This window comes from Olea europaea, chromosome 8 (assembly GCF_002742605.1).
Source record: "Olea europaea var. sylvestris chromosome 8, O_europaea_v1, whole genome shotgun sequence".
Taxonomy (NCBI): domain Eukaryota; kingdom Viridiplantae; phylum Streptophyta; class Magnoliopsida; order Lamiales; family Oleaceae; genus Olea; species Olea europaea.
The window spans coordinates 14788066-14806058 of record NC_036244.1 but is presented as its reverse complement, the minus strand read 5'-3'; the positions used below and the strand labels follow the sequence as shown (position 1 = coordinate 14806058).

The window sequence follows — 17993 nt, the reverse complement described above, 5'->3', positions numbered from 1 at the left end:
CTTGACCTGTTGGGACACATCTAGGAATTTACCTCCCTCACGATGCTCCAAGGATAGGGCGGTGAGGACCCTCAACAGGGCGGTGAGGACCCTCAACATTAGGGTTCAACCTTTAAAAATTGAGTGAGTAAAAAGTAATAAGAAGTTGGGTACGATTGCGATGGAGAAGTCAAAATTTGCGACCATACAATTTTGAAGAATTCATTCACTTTGTACAATTCTAAAGAAATCATTCAACCATGTATAGAAGGAAATCATGCAAGAATTCATTCACCTCGTACAATTCTAAAGAAATCATTCAATCATGTATAAAAGGAAATCATGCACTTTGTATTAAAAAAAATAAAATAATTCACATATCACCAAATTGATTTTGGTTCACGTGACAGACAATTATACTTAAAATTTATTATCTTCTAACTAATTTACTTTGATTTTGAGAGAATCGTACTTGTAACATGCTGTGAAAAGAGAAAAAAGAGAAGGCAATAAAGAGAAATCAATAGATTTGTATATATTTTAATTAGAATCAAAGCACTATATTTACACGACTAAATCATGTATACAACAATAATAATCTCCAGAGTTGTAGGAGTACAATTGTCATTCACTTATAAATTCTAATAAACTTACCATTTACAATACATATAACGTGACTTAGTAACGTTTGTATTCTCTGAACTACTTTACCTTTACATGAACAGTCTATATTACTAATATACTGACGAGATCATAGTAAGTGTACCCAGTTTTTTGTCAAAACTTTTTTTTTAATCATGCTTCTACTTATTTAGTATATCCCAATATTACTCCTAGATTCTGCTTTCTGCTTATTCTTCTTATTAATTCCTTTACGTAACCATTTATTCTGAAATCACTTATTTTTGCTAATGGCTTTTTTTACTTATGCGTTCTGACCAAAATTCCATTAATGTCAACTCAAGAACGGTAAGAGACGACTAACAAGAATAATACTACGGAAATGATACCAAGGAAGAAAAATAACGGCAAACCTCATCTACTTTAAAGTTCAATCTCACCCATTATTACGTACTAAACAGATCACTTAATGATAATCGATCTTGGATAAGCCTTTGAGATTATGTTATGAAACTAGTTAAAATACACTAATCTTAACATATGACAGTAGTTCAAATTCAAGATATAGTTAGATTATAGAACTGAAATGTTTGTATTTGCAAAAGCTACATTATCAGCAGTAAAACATTAGCTTCCTAATGTTCTCAGTAAGTTTAGGGAGGGGCATTGCCTTTGGCGGAGGAGAACGCGATATCGTAGAACTTCTGAGGACACTTGAATCTGAACGGTCGAGGTATAATCTGCCTCTATATGCCGCAAGATGAGCATAGTAAGCTGGCGGCACCAATGAAATTGGCTTGGTGCACCTGACGAATGTGTAGCAAAGATTGTATACCAACTTTTGGAGTTCATCAGAAGTAAAATGGTTTTCATCCCACAAAACATGATAGTGGATAGGCCTGCTGGTTCCTTTTACACCCCAATGGCTACATAGGTAGAAGTCGAACTCTCGTGGATGAGTGATCACCGTGTCTACAACAGTTCCCGGAGGAATATTTTCATTGTTCCGGGGTGATGTTGTATCGGGTTCATAAGGAAACAACCTTGTGTGATGCCTTTTCTGAACTACTGCAAAAGTAATAGGAGGTTTGTAACCAGGAAATCTTGAACACGCCCGATGAATTTCTTGCAGTTCCTCCTGAAGCACTTTGTAGAACTGTGTTTCACTAACTCCGTCTCGGAAAAAGATGATTCTCTTTGGGAGTTGAGAGAGTTCCTCATAAAAGTCATCCAGAATTTCCCCCACCATTGCTCTAAGATCTTGAATAATCTCTTGTCGATGTGTTTGGGATCTCATTCTAGAAACATACTTGTTTGCAGCCGGCCAATTCACGCTACCTACCACAGCAGCAACAGAGGGACTAGAATCATCTAACGGATGAGGATGTGTTACATCAGCACCCATAAATATCACCGGATCATCCTGCCTGAAGAGCCTTGGAATTTGAGACGGTAGTGAATTATATAATGCAACCGTGCATCCACCAACTTTGGCATTGATCTTGAGAGCCAAATTTGCCAAAAACTGTGAACTCGGCTTGCCAAGATTCGGATACAAACAGCACTGACTTACGATCCCAATATTAGTCTCAGCAATTCGTTTCAAGTCTGCATACCCTTTGTGTTTTCTCTCCATGACACAAATAAGCAGTTGAAGATTGTTGAAAGCAGCCCTATGAATTTTCTTCAGTTTAGATTCCAAAAGTTTTACATTTCCAAGCACGTGCATTGGCTCAAACTGGGGATTAACAACATTGATTTTATGGAGAAAAATGCCCAATTGCTCACACCTTTGAGACAGCTGGATTATGAATTTTGGTATGTTGGACTTCTGATCTGAAGTACCACCAAAACTTATTAACGCCCATCTTGTTACTTGAGTTCCTTCAAATACATGGCTATCTAGAAGATTCCACTGGCGATCATGACGGGACGGAGTCAGATTTCTTATATGACCACTATTACCGAGCTTAAGCTTGGGAGGCTGAAGAATTCTCCCTGTCAATCTCGTCATTTCTCTTGAAACTTGGAGCTTGAATCCTCTTCCCTGATTACCACTGTTCAAACATAGATGGAAATCACTCAAAAGGTTTGTGAAGGAAAACACAAGCAACAATGAGAAGTTGCTAAATCGTCTAAATAATATCATTACCTGGTTGGCCCTACTGGTCCTTCCATAACTTGATCAATAACTGCCTTACGTTCTCTCGGCCTTTGGCATCCCATTTTGAGTATTTTAGCCGTCTGATCATCCGAGAGCTTCCCTAGAAACTTCTGCCCTTCACAAATCACACAAAGTTCCATTGGCAAATAACAAGGCTTCCTCCTACTAATCTGCAAACATGGCAAGTTTCTATACTGTATATCATAGTTATAGTGATCCTTGAAATAGTCAACAAGTCTTAAACTTTTGCCATCTCTATCTGGAAACCAGAGATTCTCGGTAACTTCCTCTGTTAAGCTACAAACCCGATATCTCTGAAAAGTTTCTCTATGGCAAACAAAGATCCTGATGTTTTTTAGTGCTTTCTCCACTTCTTTCTTCTCTTCACTCGTCATACCTCTCGTCTTCTTCTGACAGAGATTATGCATGAAATTGAGATGCTTTTGCAGATAAGGGATCACTCCAATACTCTCATGAAAAGCTGTCACCGAGAAGTCCACATTGAGAGCAAGCCCTTGTTGTGTTGGTCTTAAGCTCTGAAAGAAGCCTTTTAGTGCAATAGCTCCTCCTCCAATTTCTTTTGCCCCTCCCATTGAACTGGAGTAAAATGATCTTCCGGCTGCTACACACTTTTCTGTTGGACTCTCCCGCAAGACCACATCCAATGCATGGATATACTCTTGAGGAAGGGGACTCCAATCTTCTCCTCCTTTACGCAAGTAGCTGCTTAGTTCTTTCCCATCAAATTTGGAAACAAGTTTGATGTTGATACGAAAAAGCTTAAGTTGCTGCCTTTCTTCAGATTTCATTATATCTATTGGTTTTCCACTAAACATTGGGAGACTAATATATAATTCAAACCTATCATCTTGGAACTCTATCGGACTATATATGGTCCTTCGACCATCATAAACTGGAAGAGCACCAGATAGCAAAGCTGAATTGTCCTCAACAATTTTTTGCTTGATAATTCTTGAAATTTCCTTCGATGGATGTGGAGCTATATTGACATCGTAATGAAAGATTCGCTGTGAAGGGTCGAATTGGACTACGAAATGATTAGCAAAGAGAGTGATAACTTTTCCTTCTATACCACCTGAGTCCGGTCTGCTTGCCACTGCCAATGGTTTTGGTCTAGCATCCATAACCATCCTACCATTCTCATGGAAAGGCAGACAAGTTTGTGGATGGAAATTTGTCCAAGCTGTTTCGATAACGGAATTCAGAACAACAATAAATCACACTAATAGAATTTCATCTCATCTTCACCACAATATATTCCACCAAATTCTTAGACCTAAAAAGCATTAACACGAAAAGTTCAGACCTCAACTTATTTCTAGTACATAAAATATCATTCTTGAATATCAAATCTCCAAAATTGAACACAACTCAGTGATTCATTCTTGAGATGCTGGATGACAAAATAAGAACAGAAAGAATTGAAAACCAAATATAGTGTTAAAAATTTAAAATTTGACAAAGTTCATAGTAGGAAGATAACAATACTCCAAAGACCAAGACTTCATTTTGTTATAGAATAGTAAGTTGATTTCCATCATCAGGCATTTAGCATACATTTTATTTCCTCTACGATAATCCTTTTGCTAGTTTCCAAAATGGGAATTAACATAACATGCAGTCACAAAAATCAAAGAACACTATGCCCAAAACTCATATTGAAAAAAGAAAAGAAAAGGGTTTATAACTATTTACCTTGTGCAACTGAGAAATCTTGGACCTGGGATTCAGAAGAGGTGGAAAGAGGAGGATTATTCTGTTTCCCTGAGGGTTTCTGCAAATGGGTTTTTGATCCAAAGTGGTGGTACTGAGGGAAAGTTGGAGCCACAGCCATTTGCAGAGGAATGCTTGGAGGCAGAGGAAGTAGAGAAGGGTACTGATTTTGGTAACTAAATCCATAACCAAAGCCATTAACCCTATTAGAGCGATACAGAAATTGGTTTTGATACTGATAGTTTTGAGTATTTCCATTCCTTCTGAAACTTCTCGTGCATTTCTTGTTTGTATTGGACTCTTCTGTTTCGTCCATGATTTGCTGAAAAGGGATCAAAGAATGAACAGAAAAGGCCTACTTGCATGAGAGAGAAGAGAGATTCATATCAGCAAAAACTGAAGTTATTGTTCATATGTGTATGTATGTACATAATATATAGAGAGAGAGGACAGAGAGATTGTCTTTTCCCTCTGTCCAGTGGTGAGGAAGTTTTGGATGCAGGTTCATACAAATATTCAACAGGAAAAAGGTGGACCTAGTTTTAAAAGAAAATAGTAGCTAATTTTACGACAATAGTCTTGAAATTCGTATATACTATTAAACTTTTAGTTGGATAGGGAAGGATGATAAAAGAATTGCAATCAATCGAACCAAAATCAAGTTGTTTAATTCAATTAGATTTTGCTTAAATTTTAAACTCTTTTGGTTTGCCTTTGGGTCTGATCTTAGGTCTTGACTTATCCTCCATGGACAAACTTTGCAGTGAGACATTAATTGATTTTTTTGTTCGATTCTCATTCCAGTATTCAGAACCAAGAAGTGATAACGGGTTCAAACTCACTTATTATTTTTAATCAATTATTTTTATTTGTTGATTTGGTGAAGAATTTTTGTTGGACAATATTTTGTATTGTTTTGATTTTGATTTTGAATGTGAGTATTAAATTTTGGAGATGGACTTTTGTATTGTAATTTGCATTAATAATTTAAAATTTTTTGTTATAGAATTGAACCAAGCCAAATTGGAGCCATTCGGTTCGATTCCATAAAAAAATCGACTATAAGAAAACCTATGGTTCTTGGTTCTTGGTCAACACCACACCCTCCCCCTACTTTTTGGAAGAATTTAATTTGATTGCTCATTTGAAGATTTTAGGCTCTTAATAACATATCGATTTTTAAATTTTATTTTAAAAGATCGAGAATTAATAAAAAAAATAAAAAAGGGATATGTGAAATTTTATCGCTGACACAATTCGATTCAGTCAAAAATACAAAATATTTGTTCTGCATAAAGCACGATTGCTCAAGGTTTGACTTTGTATTGAACATTAGTAAAGTAAAAACATTATAGACCCTGCTTTTGTCCGTGATTAAGGTAGTATCAAGTCAAATGAAGAGGCAAAAGGCTTTGTAGTTATTGGAGTTTAGCACTTAATCAATGAGCCTTGTAATAAAGTAGATACTGATTGGACTTTCTCTTGATTCATTAACCCAAACTGCCTAAATCCTAATCTATTAATAGTTTCTATTCTCTAATCATCATTAAATCCATCGAACATTGTGGTAATTGTAATTATCGTCATAATTGTCGTCGTCTTCCAATTGATTATAGTGTAGTGCTAGTTTATTAATGGAGTTGTTTTGTGCTAAACATAGTTACTATCAAAACTACTATTAAAAGTTTCTCTGTGTAGCGAAGAATAGAAACTAAAGTTCGAAGCAGAGTTAACTATTTTGATTTGATTCGATTATGTAGATCAATCAGTTTAGATTCGATTATGATGATTCCGTAAAAATATATGTATCCCTAAAGATCTTTACTTTTCACTATTAATAAATTAATAAGATAAGCATGGAATCTTCAATCAAGTAATTAAAAATAGATAGTCTTTGTACCAAATACAAAAAAGACTGAATGGGTACTAATTTCACTAACAATTTTACTTTTATTTTTACTTGACCTTTTTTTGGTCATAAGTAGCCCCTCATAGGATTGACAATTGATAAAAAGGGAATGTATTATGGTTGAAAATAACCCTCGGGCCCATTTGTCTGGATTTATTTTTATTTATTAAAGGAAGAGCTTTATGAGTAAATTATTTTAGACGAGTTTTTTTTTCTAAAAATTCTTTTAGTCAAATAAAATACTTACATAAATTTATTTAAATATATTCAAAAATAATTTTTGACTTTTCAAAAATTTTACCAAACGACCTTTCATATCTTATCATAAAGAACATAAACTTATTCCTTTTTTGATCTTATTTTATCCTTGTAGCCAAACTATGTAATCTAATCCTCCTTTATGCCACCCTTTTGCCCCAACTTTTCTCAACATGTCAAATGATGGTGGGATTAGAAGGGAGCAATTCATGCACTTGGGAAAAGGGGGTGGTGTGGGGTGGGGTACGTGGGGTCTACTTTCATTTTCTTGAGGATTAAAAAACTTGGTTGGAATTTGGTGATGGAACACTATGATTACTAGGCCTTGAATTTTCAACTTATAAATTCGAGTTGGACCACATAGTATCCATTTTGGCCTTGCAAAAATCTTTAAGATATTGTGTCCTTTACAAACTATCGAGATTAGTCAAACTATAATTACATATTAAATACATCGTAATAGACAAAATTTAACTGTACATAATAATAATAATAATAATTTTTCTTTAAAATTGTAGAATTCACCTTGCCGACGTACTAAAAATGCCAACTATTAAGCTTATGTAGACGTGTCGTTAGGTTGATTTACATACCTTTCTCCTCGAGGTTACATTGGCCGGCCAAATGGGGAAAAAAATTGTTATTAAAAAAGTTAATAATTACGACTAAATAAACGGCATCAATTACTGAATTTCACTTTATTTTTGAACTAATCGTCATTTGTCATGATCCCCTATATGGTTGGGGATTCATTACTTAATTATTTTTCACTTTCACTAATCAAATATATGCATATAAACTATTTAAAATCAACAAAGAAAAAAAATATAATTATTTATAGTCATACATCTTGAAGTAAACGGAATAATTAGAATGTATAAATATCAAATAACCCTTCAAAAACTTATTTATTAAATAATTGGGCAGTGTGACGGGTTCAGACATGGAATTAAGAAAATCACTCTGTTCAAGGAGTGTTTGTGCTAAACAAATCCATATTGGGAATTCCTAAATTATATCCAAAAAAAAAAAAATAAAAATTTGCCTGAATTATCATTTATCAGTATTCTTCAACACAAGTTTTTAAGTGAATTAAGACTATTCATTCAAGAATGTAATAAGTTTGTATTCCATTCAAGATTTTAATTGTTGAAATGACATCATGGCAGAAATTAATATGATTGTGTCCACTATGATTAAAGATTATCTTTTTTCCATTTTCCAGGTAAATTACAAAGAAAAATGCTGTTGGAGGCAGTGTATCTACACAAGTTTCTAATTATCTGCCTTTGTTAAATGAAAGTCGCCTCCAGTTGTTCTAAACCTCGACTTCCCTAAAACATAGAAGGACCATGTTCCTCGATTATGGTTGTTCGAGCTTGACTCCATAATATGGTACTTTGGCTAAATCAATGACCAGGTTGGATCTGACACACAATGTGTGACCCCAAATACACCTTCGTTACTCCAAATCCTGGGAATCGTTACAGTCCTTCTTGTGATACTCCAACCTCCCTCATGAATTGATCATTCCTAAACGAGTCATGAGAGGCATAACAAACATACCCTATCTCCATATTAGATCAAGAACAGGGTCAGAAGGATTAAAAACTGCTAATTCATAACCGTGTGGAAAACTGAGTATATACAAGGATATGGAAACATTGTGTCAATAATTTTCCGAAATTGATCTAGTGGCTGATGCTTACTATTGAGAGACTAATTGCTGACCGTTATTGACTTACTTCATTACAAAGATTGCGTCCAAATATACGAATCTATACAAGATATGCACAATCATATATATTATATACCTGATAAGCTTCAAAATTGAGTCGGCGAGAGAAGAGGATATGTTTCGCTGTCACAGTTGGTAGAATGATCCAATGGCGACGAAGCAGGTTCTTGATATGCAATGACCAATTTACTGAAAAACTCGGCCATTAATTCGGGATCACTGCTGTCATCTATGTCCTTTTTAATTAACCTCTGATGAGTTGCAATACAATAGGTGTATGTTAGAGAGTTGAAGAGTTGAATGTCAATAGATATTGTTCATTTTGCTAGACAATCTGTATGGTACTGGACAATATTAAAGATAGAAACGAAGTTAAAATCTTGTTATTATTATAACCAGCCTATACTCTGCTCATCAAAGAGAAATACCGTGGCACACTTTTCTGGTGTAGTGTTAGATGGAACAAGCAGTCATCACAATCATGCAAAAAATATACTTATTTTAGGGTACAGAATAAGTTGTGATTTATCTTACTGATCTGATTATATTTAATTTATTTCTTCTCGCGATTATCAAGTTAAAATTTTCACTTTTATTATTTTGGTTACTTTCATTTTTTTATTTATTAAGAATTTAAACTTAAATAGGTCAGAAGTCTTCAATTATGTAGACAATTGATTGGTTGATAATCCGCATATTGAAGTTTCTCCCTTCAATTCACGTCTCTAAACGGGGGGGGGGGGGGCATCAAGTGTATGTTTGGTATGCGGCAATGGATAGTTTTAAATTTAGCTTCTTTTTCTTCCTTAAGATTGTTCTGTACTATCCAATTTTCCCTTCAAAACATGCTAAAAAGGTCATCTACTATCCAATCTTCCCTACCCAGCATGCTAACGTTAGCCAAACTTGAAAATTAAAAATGTCCAAACAAGGATACAATGAAATAAGAGCTAGAAAGTAAAGAAAGATGATATTTTGGAGCGTTAACCATGAAATGGTAACACAACAGATGTTGATCAATATTATCTATCATTTTTAACATGACTGGAAGGTACATGACTGCAATGTAACATACCTGAGCAGAGAAGGCGGTAAAAATGGGTAGAAAGCGCTTCCTGCAATATGCATTGAAGAGAAGCGTCATAACTGGAAGAGGAAACATCAAGCTTGATGCTAGAGAAAGCCTTTTTAGTGTGAAAATTCCCACAGCAAGAGCATGCATCAGTACAAGGGAGAAGATTATTGAATTGTGCACAATAGGCCAGTACTTTCCACCAGTCTCGTACTTGGGTGCATAAACATTGATAAACTGCAAAATATACTCTTATATTAGCAACAATTTCCAACACAGGGTTGATTAATTGTTTCTTTTCCATTTATCTGAACAATTTTTAAAACTAGGCAATCTATCATGAAACAGACTGAATGAGAAACAATGTAATTGCAGGTCCTATATAAAAATCATGAATTTAAGAGAAATATAGCTCCAAATGCGTTTCTAAAAATTTCAGGAAGTTAAATTGTTAATTCAGAATTTATTTACAGGTGCTACATTTTCTATACTTTATATATAATGACACCTTTTGTATAGAGCATTTCTTTCTCGTCATTATACGTTTTCCCCTTATGAGAGACACTGCAAGGGCATATCGATGCGAATGACCCTATCTGCACTAAAGCACTTAATGTTTACACCTAGGTTAGCACTTGCTTTAGTAGCCAGGTGGTCGCTTCCACTATAATGCATTAACGCTTGCCTAGCTGTGAGATAGTAGTATTTGGTTTTCTATAGTGATCATTGTCACCATACTTGCATAGCTAATCCGATATTGGCATCTAGGAGTAGTGCTGCAAGCGCTCATTCATGGAAGACCCCCTCATTCGGTTTATGCGACAACTAGAAGGTGATGATAAAGAGTCCCACAAGCAAAAGGCGGAGATTGTGATAGACTATGATCCAAAGACTAGCCTTGGACACTTATTTTAGGAAGTGGAATTAGGAAGTTGATTGTACTTCGATTTATTTGATTGTATCTTGATTTATTTATTTCACTAGTTATTAGGTTTAAGTTAGGTAACTTTCCATTTCTCTTAGTTAAGTAATTTTCCATTTTCACTAGGATATTAAGTATAAATAGCACTAATGTTTTAAATAATGCAGACCATTGATTTGGTTATTGAGTGATGTTGAAATTTCACTCTACAAATCTTCTATCCTGGTATGCCTGTGAATGCTTTTACATTATGAATTACCGTAATAAAAAATCGCAATGACAATAAAGTACTTTGAAATTAGATACTTTCCCACGAGATAGGCATGTACTTCAAATAAACTACTTCCAGTAGATAACTCAGGCAATGACTTTATGATCACGTCAATTTCACATCCTTTGGTCAGCATCATAAAAGGGTAATTTGCACGAATAAAAGTAAATGAAAAGAGTAATAGGCAGGTAATTAACTAACCTGATTACGGTAGATGATATATCCAAGACAGAAGTAAACCAGTAAAAATGGCAAGATTAGAGGAGCAAGAAAGAAGTATATTATTCCAAGTAGACAGAAAAACAGAACCCTCGGAATGTCCCAATGGTAAGAAAAACTTGGAGCTTCAAATTCGTCAGTTGTAGGTTCAGAAAAAGGCTTTCTTAGTAGGCTCCAAATAAGTGGGATGAGGCGGAATAGTTCTGATGAAGTACTCGCCCATCCTGATGTGACAACATAGGCAATGAAGAAAGATGCCTGCACAGAAATAATAACCAAGTATATGATGATGACGACAATGATGATGATGATATGAGATGTGATTATCAGACAACATCATATGTTACTTCCTTCTCTAGTGCAAACTGCCCTGGGACATTTAGGATGTCTTTGGGGACTGTACAAACAGAATCAGATGAGATTTAGTCTAACTTTACCTAGTTTGTATAGATTACGTGTGAAATCAATTTCCACTATACCCTAGTGCAAACTATTTGGTGCGGATCTTCTAGTATACATAACAATGAATGCAATGGAGTGGCCAAAGACCCAACTCCAATGTACTGCAAGGAACACTTAGTTTGTCGCTGCTGCATTTGTTATCTTCATTAAAATAATGTCAATTTATTGACTATGAGTCTTAGTTTGACCATTCCTCGGCTATTTAGCTCACTACGGAAAAAACTTACAATGACTTTAATCTGCATAAGATAGTTCCCAAAGGATGTTTAAATTTCACCATCTTCATCTCATGTAGCTATACAGTTAAAATTTGGGGAGGGAAATCCTTGAATCGAAGATAAAAACTTCATGACAGGAGGTGTCATTTTCAGAAACAACTGAAGAAGCAGGTTGGGAAGGTATCCTGTGACAACTTGACTGACAAAAGTTCTGCAAGAATGACCAATGAATCTCAGTAGAAAATTGATGTTCCTTGTTCAGTAACTTATTGCTCATGCAGTAACTGAAAAATAGATGTTAGAAAATTGTAGATCATTTTAGTAGAATTTACAACAATAGTCAATAAATGTGCAATGATGAAAAGCAGATGTTAGAATATTATCTTAAGTGAATTCTCCGTGCATTTCGATGGTCAACTCTTATCATATACACTGAGGAAAAGGGAGTTCAACTTTATGTTAATAGATGTGCAACGACAAATGCTTACATTTTCAGGATGCTCGTCAGGAATGGAAACAAGACTTCTAACTGAGACAGGTTATTTAGACCTTGCACAATCAACACGGGGATGAAGAACAAAATTGTAAGAAGAACGTATGCAACAATGACAACAAGATTCAAGATCCATTTTAGCATGAACGATGAAGAGAAGAAAGGCCAGTAGACATCGTGGGGTTCTGGTGCTTGCTCAGTTACCCACTCAGTGGGATCGTCTGATTGTTGCAGATGTAGGGCCATGGCAGCACCATATCGAGACTTGAAAGAGACAAAGGCAGCTTGAACTTCCTTTCGCATCTTTTTTTTTTGGGGAAAAGAAAGGGCAAAGAAAGCAAAGGGCAGCACATAAGAAGTTAATATAGTTGTTACACTAGGAAAAAGCAATTAAAAACATTTAAAGAAGACTGCACATTAATTTTTGGCTCCAACGCAAACTTTGTGGTCAATAATATTCTCTTTCAGAAACAATTCCTTCGTTTAAAGCCTCAAAAAGTATGTGATTGGGCATTTACTATTTGGATGAAGTTGCAAATAATTTGACCAGAAAGCACGCATAGAAGAAATAAATAGAGTCAAATATATATACCATCACTGATTGAAAGAAAGAAAATTTTGAACGTGTAAACTTGTTATGGGTATGTCTGTTGGCTCCAATTTCACATTCCAAATAAATATTTTGGCTTCTTTTTATAGTGATTCACAATATCAAACTTTCCCCTAAATAGCCTACAACCACCACCCTGAAACTTTGGATCTATTGTTTCAGTTAGTAAATGGGGAAGCCATTTTACTCACCTTTTATAGAAGCACATTTGGTAATGCAGGAACATAAATATTGAATGATGGAGGGGAACAATCTTGCAAAATATAGTATTTAAGTTGCCTAATAATTCATTAAGGGAGTATCTTTAATGTGCATGTACTGAAGTTGATTAAATTTCACATTTTCATTGAATAGGTTGATATTCCCATTTCAAATCTGTAGTTTAATAGCAGAAACAAAGGATTAATCGCACAAATATATTAAACTTGATTGAAATTCATAATCTTGCTCTATCCGATAAACAGAGATTTAATAATGGCAGTTAAGACTTTTGCTTGAAACGCAAAAGATTTTTTGGAAAACAAGGAAAGGCAAAAAAATTTGGGGGAAAATTGCAGCAGCGGTCCCTAATCTTTTCATTTTTTGCAGATTTTACCCTAACCTTCATTTTGTGCCAACGGAGGTTCCTAACATTTCATAAATACACGTCTGAGATCCATCAGGATGGAAACCATCCAAAACACCGTTAGTTCACCGGAAAAATTAAGGAATCAACATCCAATAAAACCATTCAAAACATCGTTCAAAAACACTGTCCAAATGGTATCAACATTTAATAAAATCGTCACAGTAGCAGATAGTTCAAGAAATTTTTCCCTGACAGTGTTTTGGACTGTTTCCATCCAGATGGATCTCAGGTGCATATTTATGAAATGTTAGGGGCTTTCGTTGGCACAAAATAAAGATTAGGATAAAGTCTGCAAAAAAATAAAAAGGTTAAGGACCACTCCTGCAATTTCCCCAAAATTTGGACTGCTCAAATTACAGCAATAATGATAGTTGTTGAAATTAAAAGGGAGGAGAAACAGCTTACAGCGAGATTGCTAAATATATATGTTTTCTGAACCACCAGATGTGATAAATATGTAGTAGGATGGTATTCCATGAAAAAGCTCTGAACATTGTTGCTAATACTGCCGCCAGCAGAGACAGGGATACTGTGGACCAAAATAGTAAATTGATGTGGCTGAGGTTTGGACGAATCAAAATAAGCAATCCTTTTTGAAGATATGTACTTGTATTCCTGGACAATCAATACTATTAGAACCAATTCGAAGTTAGTTATTTCTGTTATCTTTCTAGTTCTCATAAACCTTAATAAAATGAGAATACTGTTTTATAATCTTATAATTTTGTACGGTACACAAATGGGAAGCATGAGAACAAGAGAAATGGGAGAAAGAACCACTATAACATATTAGGAAAATCAAAGGCATCAAAACATTATTATTTGTTGAACCACCTTCTCTAAAAGCTTAAGTTGTTAGAGAGAAGACAAACTTATTTTTTAAGCATTTCAACATTCCCCCTCATGTGCAAATAGGGGTCCTAAGTTGAAATCTTGCTACCACTCATTTATAAAATTGGGTACATGTATGATCTTTGATGAAAAATGAACCACCAGCACTTGAGGGGCGTGTTGAAATATATATGTATTATCTTTTTAACAACTTAAACTTTTAGATCAGACAGTTCGGTAGTTATCTAATTTAAGATAATGAAATTGAGGTAAAGTAGCTTGGATTAAAAAATAAAAGATATATTAAAATCCTTTCGAGATTAGGCCATCCCACCTAGCATTGCTGTAAAGGTATATGACTTACATAGTAAAGAAGATAACAGATAAAAATGGTGAGGACATAAACTGCACAGAAGTGTATCCATAGCCTGCAACAGAAACATTTTAAAGGGAATACAGTTTCAGGCTTTGTTTGGGTAAAGAGCAGAGGTAAAACATATACTTATATCATACGAGGCAACCATAGGCCTTAACATAATTTTGTAATATACAAAGAGACAGAAATTCGTCACCTTTTGGAACCATTATTTACATTTGAGATGGTAAAAACATCCAAAGAATTGCTTGTCAAATTTGCGAAATTTATATCTTGTAGCTGATCCCCTGTGCAATTAACTGGAAGAAGAATGAAGACTCCAATGATTCCAGCAAGAGTAAATACCTTTAAACTGCATAATACAGATCAGAGAAAGCATGAAGGGATCAAATGTGGTGTTAGTCCTCCAAAACAAACTGATAGTGGTTTGTGCTCATGCCTTTTCTTTCATTCTGATACAAATTTGAAGTTATTGAACAATTTTTATCTCCAAATTTTGAATAAGGTCTTCCCTCCTCGCCAATCACATTACTTGAATGAATTATGCATTATTTCTATTTCTCATACACAAGGTAAACAATTATCATATTTCACAATGGTTAGTTATTGAAATCACAGGAAAAATTATTACCTGAAGGTGATGATGCGCATGAATACCACGGCATCCAAGCCTGAAGAAGACAGTATTTCATCTTCAGTAGGCTTCCATGCACGTCCCATCCATTCGGGAGTAGGTAAAAGCCTTCCAATATTGAAATAACTGGTTCGAGATTTATCCTCCGCAACCAAGCGGGGAACATAAATATTATAGTTCACCGGTTGTTTTCTTAGAATAGAGTACAAAGCAAAGAATAAAACACAAAGTCCAAAATTTATTCCAACCGAAGTTAGAAGTGCAGAGACAATCATTGGCAGTTACTATTGCAAATAGCACTTTATGTTGTTGTCAAAATCTCCCAAGTTACTGCTGTACTGCACCTTTCAAGAAAATGATTTAAAATCCTCAGATAACTGCATTAAAGCAAATGATTTACCAAAAAAAATCAGTCTGAGTTCGAAAATCATGAAAGAAATTTTTTCAAAATCATGAAATGTAGAAAGATAAAAGAATACATGAAAGATAAGAGAAATGCCACTTAGTTCTATGACAAAAGGCTGTAGAGCAGTGTCATCCCGAAATTTATTTACCACACTTGAGATTCATTACCTCACAATATTCCATTAATTTCCTCAAAACAATTAATTTTATTTGGACAATGGGCATCAAAGGACACACCTTGTGGACAGCTAAAGCACCAAATACCATTTATATTCCTCTACAACTGAAGTTAACTGTCAAACTGGTTCCATTGCCTATTTAAATTGTTGCACCCTAAAATAATGGCTTAATAATGGATGCATACATGCTAAGGTGGTGAGATAAATCATCACCAGAAAGACAGATAGCTCGTTGAAGACAAAATTTACTTGGATAAAGTTGTCTTTCCTTATAACAGAAACTTTTAGATAAAGTAGTTCCATGTGGTAGCAAAACTCATGAATGAATTAAGTCATTACCACCTACTATTGAAAATTGTGCAAATGTGGAGAATTGGCCTCTACACGAGGGGTGTGTTTGAAGATAAAATCTAAATGAATAAATTTGTCGCCTCCTAAACAACTTCAACTTTTAAATGAAGTAGTTCAACAAGAACCATGAAATCCACAGTGGATGAGCACCCAACGAGATTGACTGACCCGATGGCAGCCACTATAGCTGGCCATGAGGAATCTGATCAGACACAGTCAAGCTGGTATAAAAGCAGCTCAACATTAAAATTTCATCAGTACTCAGTACATGCCAATGAAGAAAAACGGTCGTTCCACAGATATTTAAGAGTAGACTTTACACATGAATTAAGCTCTAATAATAAAAAGTCTGTCCCATAGGCAGTCAGATATACTTTTTCAAGATGAAATGACCGGCCAACCACAACACTTAACAAGGAGTGTCTGTCTCATTAACTCTGCCTTCTACAATTAATAACTCCCAGTGAATGAAGACTTTCCCTTCTGTAAATGCTCCCAAAGGCGTCACTCGCACATCAAAATGTACAAAAGTTACGATACTTTTACATATTCTCTCGAATCTATTTTTGAGAGGAAAGCCTATAACTTTACCCTCAAAGTCAGATCGGTCGGCACAACCCCATTTGTTGGCAAGAAAAGCTGACCTATATTTGTTCTGTAGTCACATGAGTGAAGAAGAATATCGTCTCACCTGGCCGATCAATCCGCCCCCACTCAATGTTGGCTGTTTCAGAGCAATTTCTGACGTAAAATAGTTAAACAATGATTTGGTGTGCTATTGCAGTTGATTACCTCATTTAAGTTTGTTTCGAATTCTTCAGCCCGTAATTAATTTCATCGCGTATAAAATGCTTGATAGTCAGGATTTTGTGCATGTATTTCAGTTGATCTTCACGTATTTCACCCCCACGAAATTCATGAATATTTATCCACTAAAATATATATCTCTTAATATATAATTTTCGAATAACCTAAATTATTCCATACAACCTATTGCACAAACCAACAGCCAATCATGAATCATGATAGTGTAAATTCCAAACGGCTTAAAGAGCTCCAAATATTGAAATGCATAGAGTAAAGTTTCATTTCGAAATAAAAATAACTTTAGTCAACGACAAAATTAAGACTAATAATCAAATGAAATGCTATCAGATGAAGAAACTAGTCTTATGGATTGGTTGTGGTGGAGAAGGAGAAACCTGATTCTTGAATTCCCGGGGCGGTGGTGGCGTAGAGAGAGGCACGGTGGACTGCCTGAAGCCAAAAAAAGCTTCTTTCTTGGGTTCTCACGCATTAGGGAGGGAGTTGCACAAGGGAGCTTCTTTTCTTGTAATTTACTTTGGCCGGCTGATTCCTTGTTATTTTCAGTTGGGAATATAACGGCAGATATCCTCGGTCTATTTTTCTTATTAACTTTGGTCTCCATTTTCACATTTTTATTGCACTTGTGGTCCTTTATTTATTTATTTTATAGCCAAATTACCTTGAATTTAATTATAATTTATTACAATTTTCAATCAATTGAATGAAGTGGACCCGTAGATAGTTGAATTTTAGGAGAGATGATTGTAACTGAAAGTAAAAAAACCTAATATAATCTCCATAAATTTTATCGTGTTCCCATCCTAGAATGCAACCTAACAAAGTATACCAATTCTTAAAATAGAAGTTCTAAGCATAATCGAGAGATTTCCCATTGAATTGAAAATTGGGTGGGCTCTACTACTTGGGCTGACCTTAGACGGCACCCTTTTAAAGTGCAATGAAAGTGACAATGGATCTTATTAACTAATTTCCGTGAACTCTGATATTGTGCTTCGGTTTGATGCTCTGCAATTTGGGAACAAAGAGATATGAAATGTGGGATAATGGAATATAAGGAAAATGTCCCCTCAATCTCTTCTAACCCTGATGTG

At 35.0% G+C, this 17993-nt stretch overlaps 2 protein-coding genes across 2 annotated transcripts; both read right to left on the bottom strand.

The window, feature by feature from the left end:
- Positions 1 to 1150: 1150 nt before the first annotated feature.
- LOC111398916 (protein argonaute 7) lies at positions 1151 to 4995 on the bottom strand. Its single transcript, XM_023026076.1, has 3 exons — positions 4481 to 4995; positions 2753 to 3968; positions 1151 to 2657 (listed from the first exon to the last, which is right to left on the bottom strand). Exons 1-3 carry the CDS (start codon positions 4812 to 4814, stop codon positions 1214 to 1216), a joined length of 2994 nt encoding a protein of 997 aa, XP_022881844.1. The 5' UTR covers positions 4815 to 4995; the 3' UTR covers positions 1151 to 1213.
- A 2863-nt stretch (positions 4996 to 7858) lies between these two features.
- LOC111398336 (CSC1-like protein At1g69450) lies at positions 7859 to 17429 on the bottom strand. The gene is made up of 10 exons (XM_023025253.1): positions 17277 to 17429; positions 15137 to 15516; positions 14702 to 14857; positions 14494 to 14557; positions 13704 to 13913; positions 12056 to 12363; positions 11651 to 11778; positions 10870 to 11219; positions 9479 to 9712; positions 7859 to 8654 (listed from the first exon to the last, which is right to left on the bottom strand). Exons 2-10 carry the CDS (start codon positions 15412 to 15414, stop codon positions 8490 to 8492), a joined length of 1893 nt encoding a protein of 630 aa, XP_022881021.1. The 5' UTR covers positions 15415 to 15516; positions 17277 to 17429; the 3' UTR covers positions 7859 to 8489.
- Between the last annotated feature and the right edge of the window lie 564 nt (positions 17430 to 17993).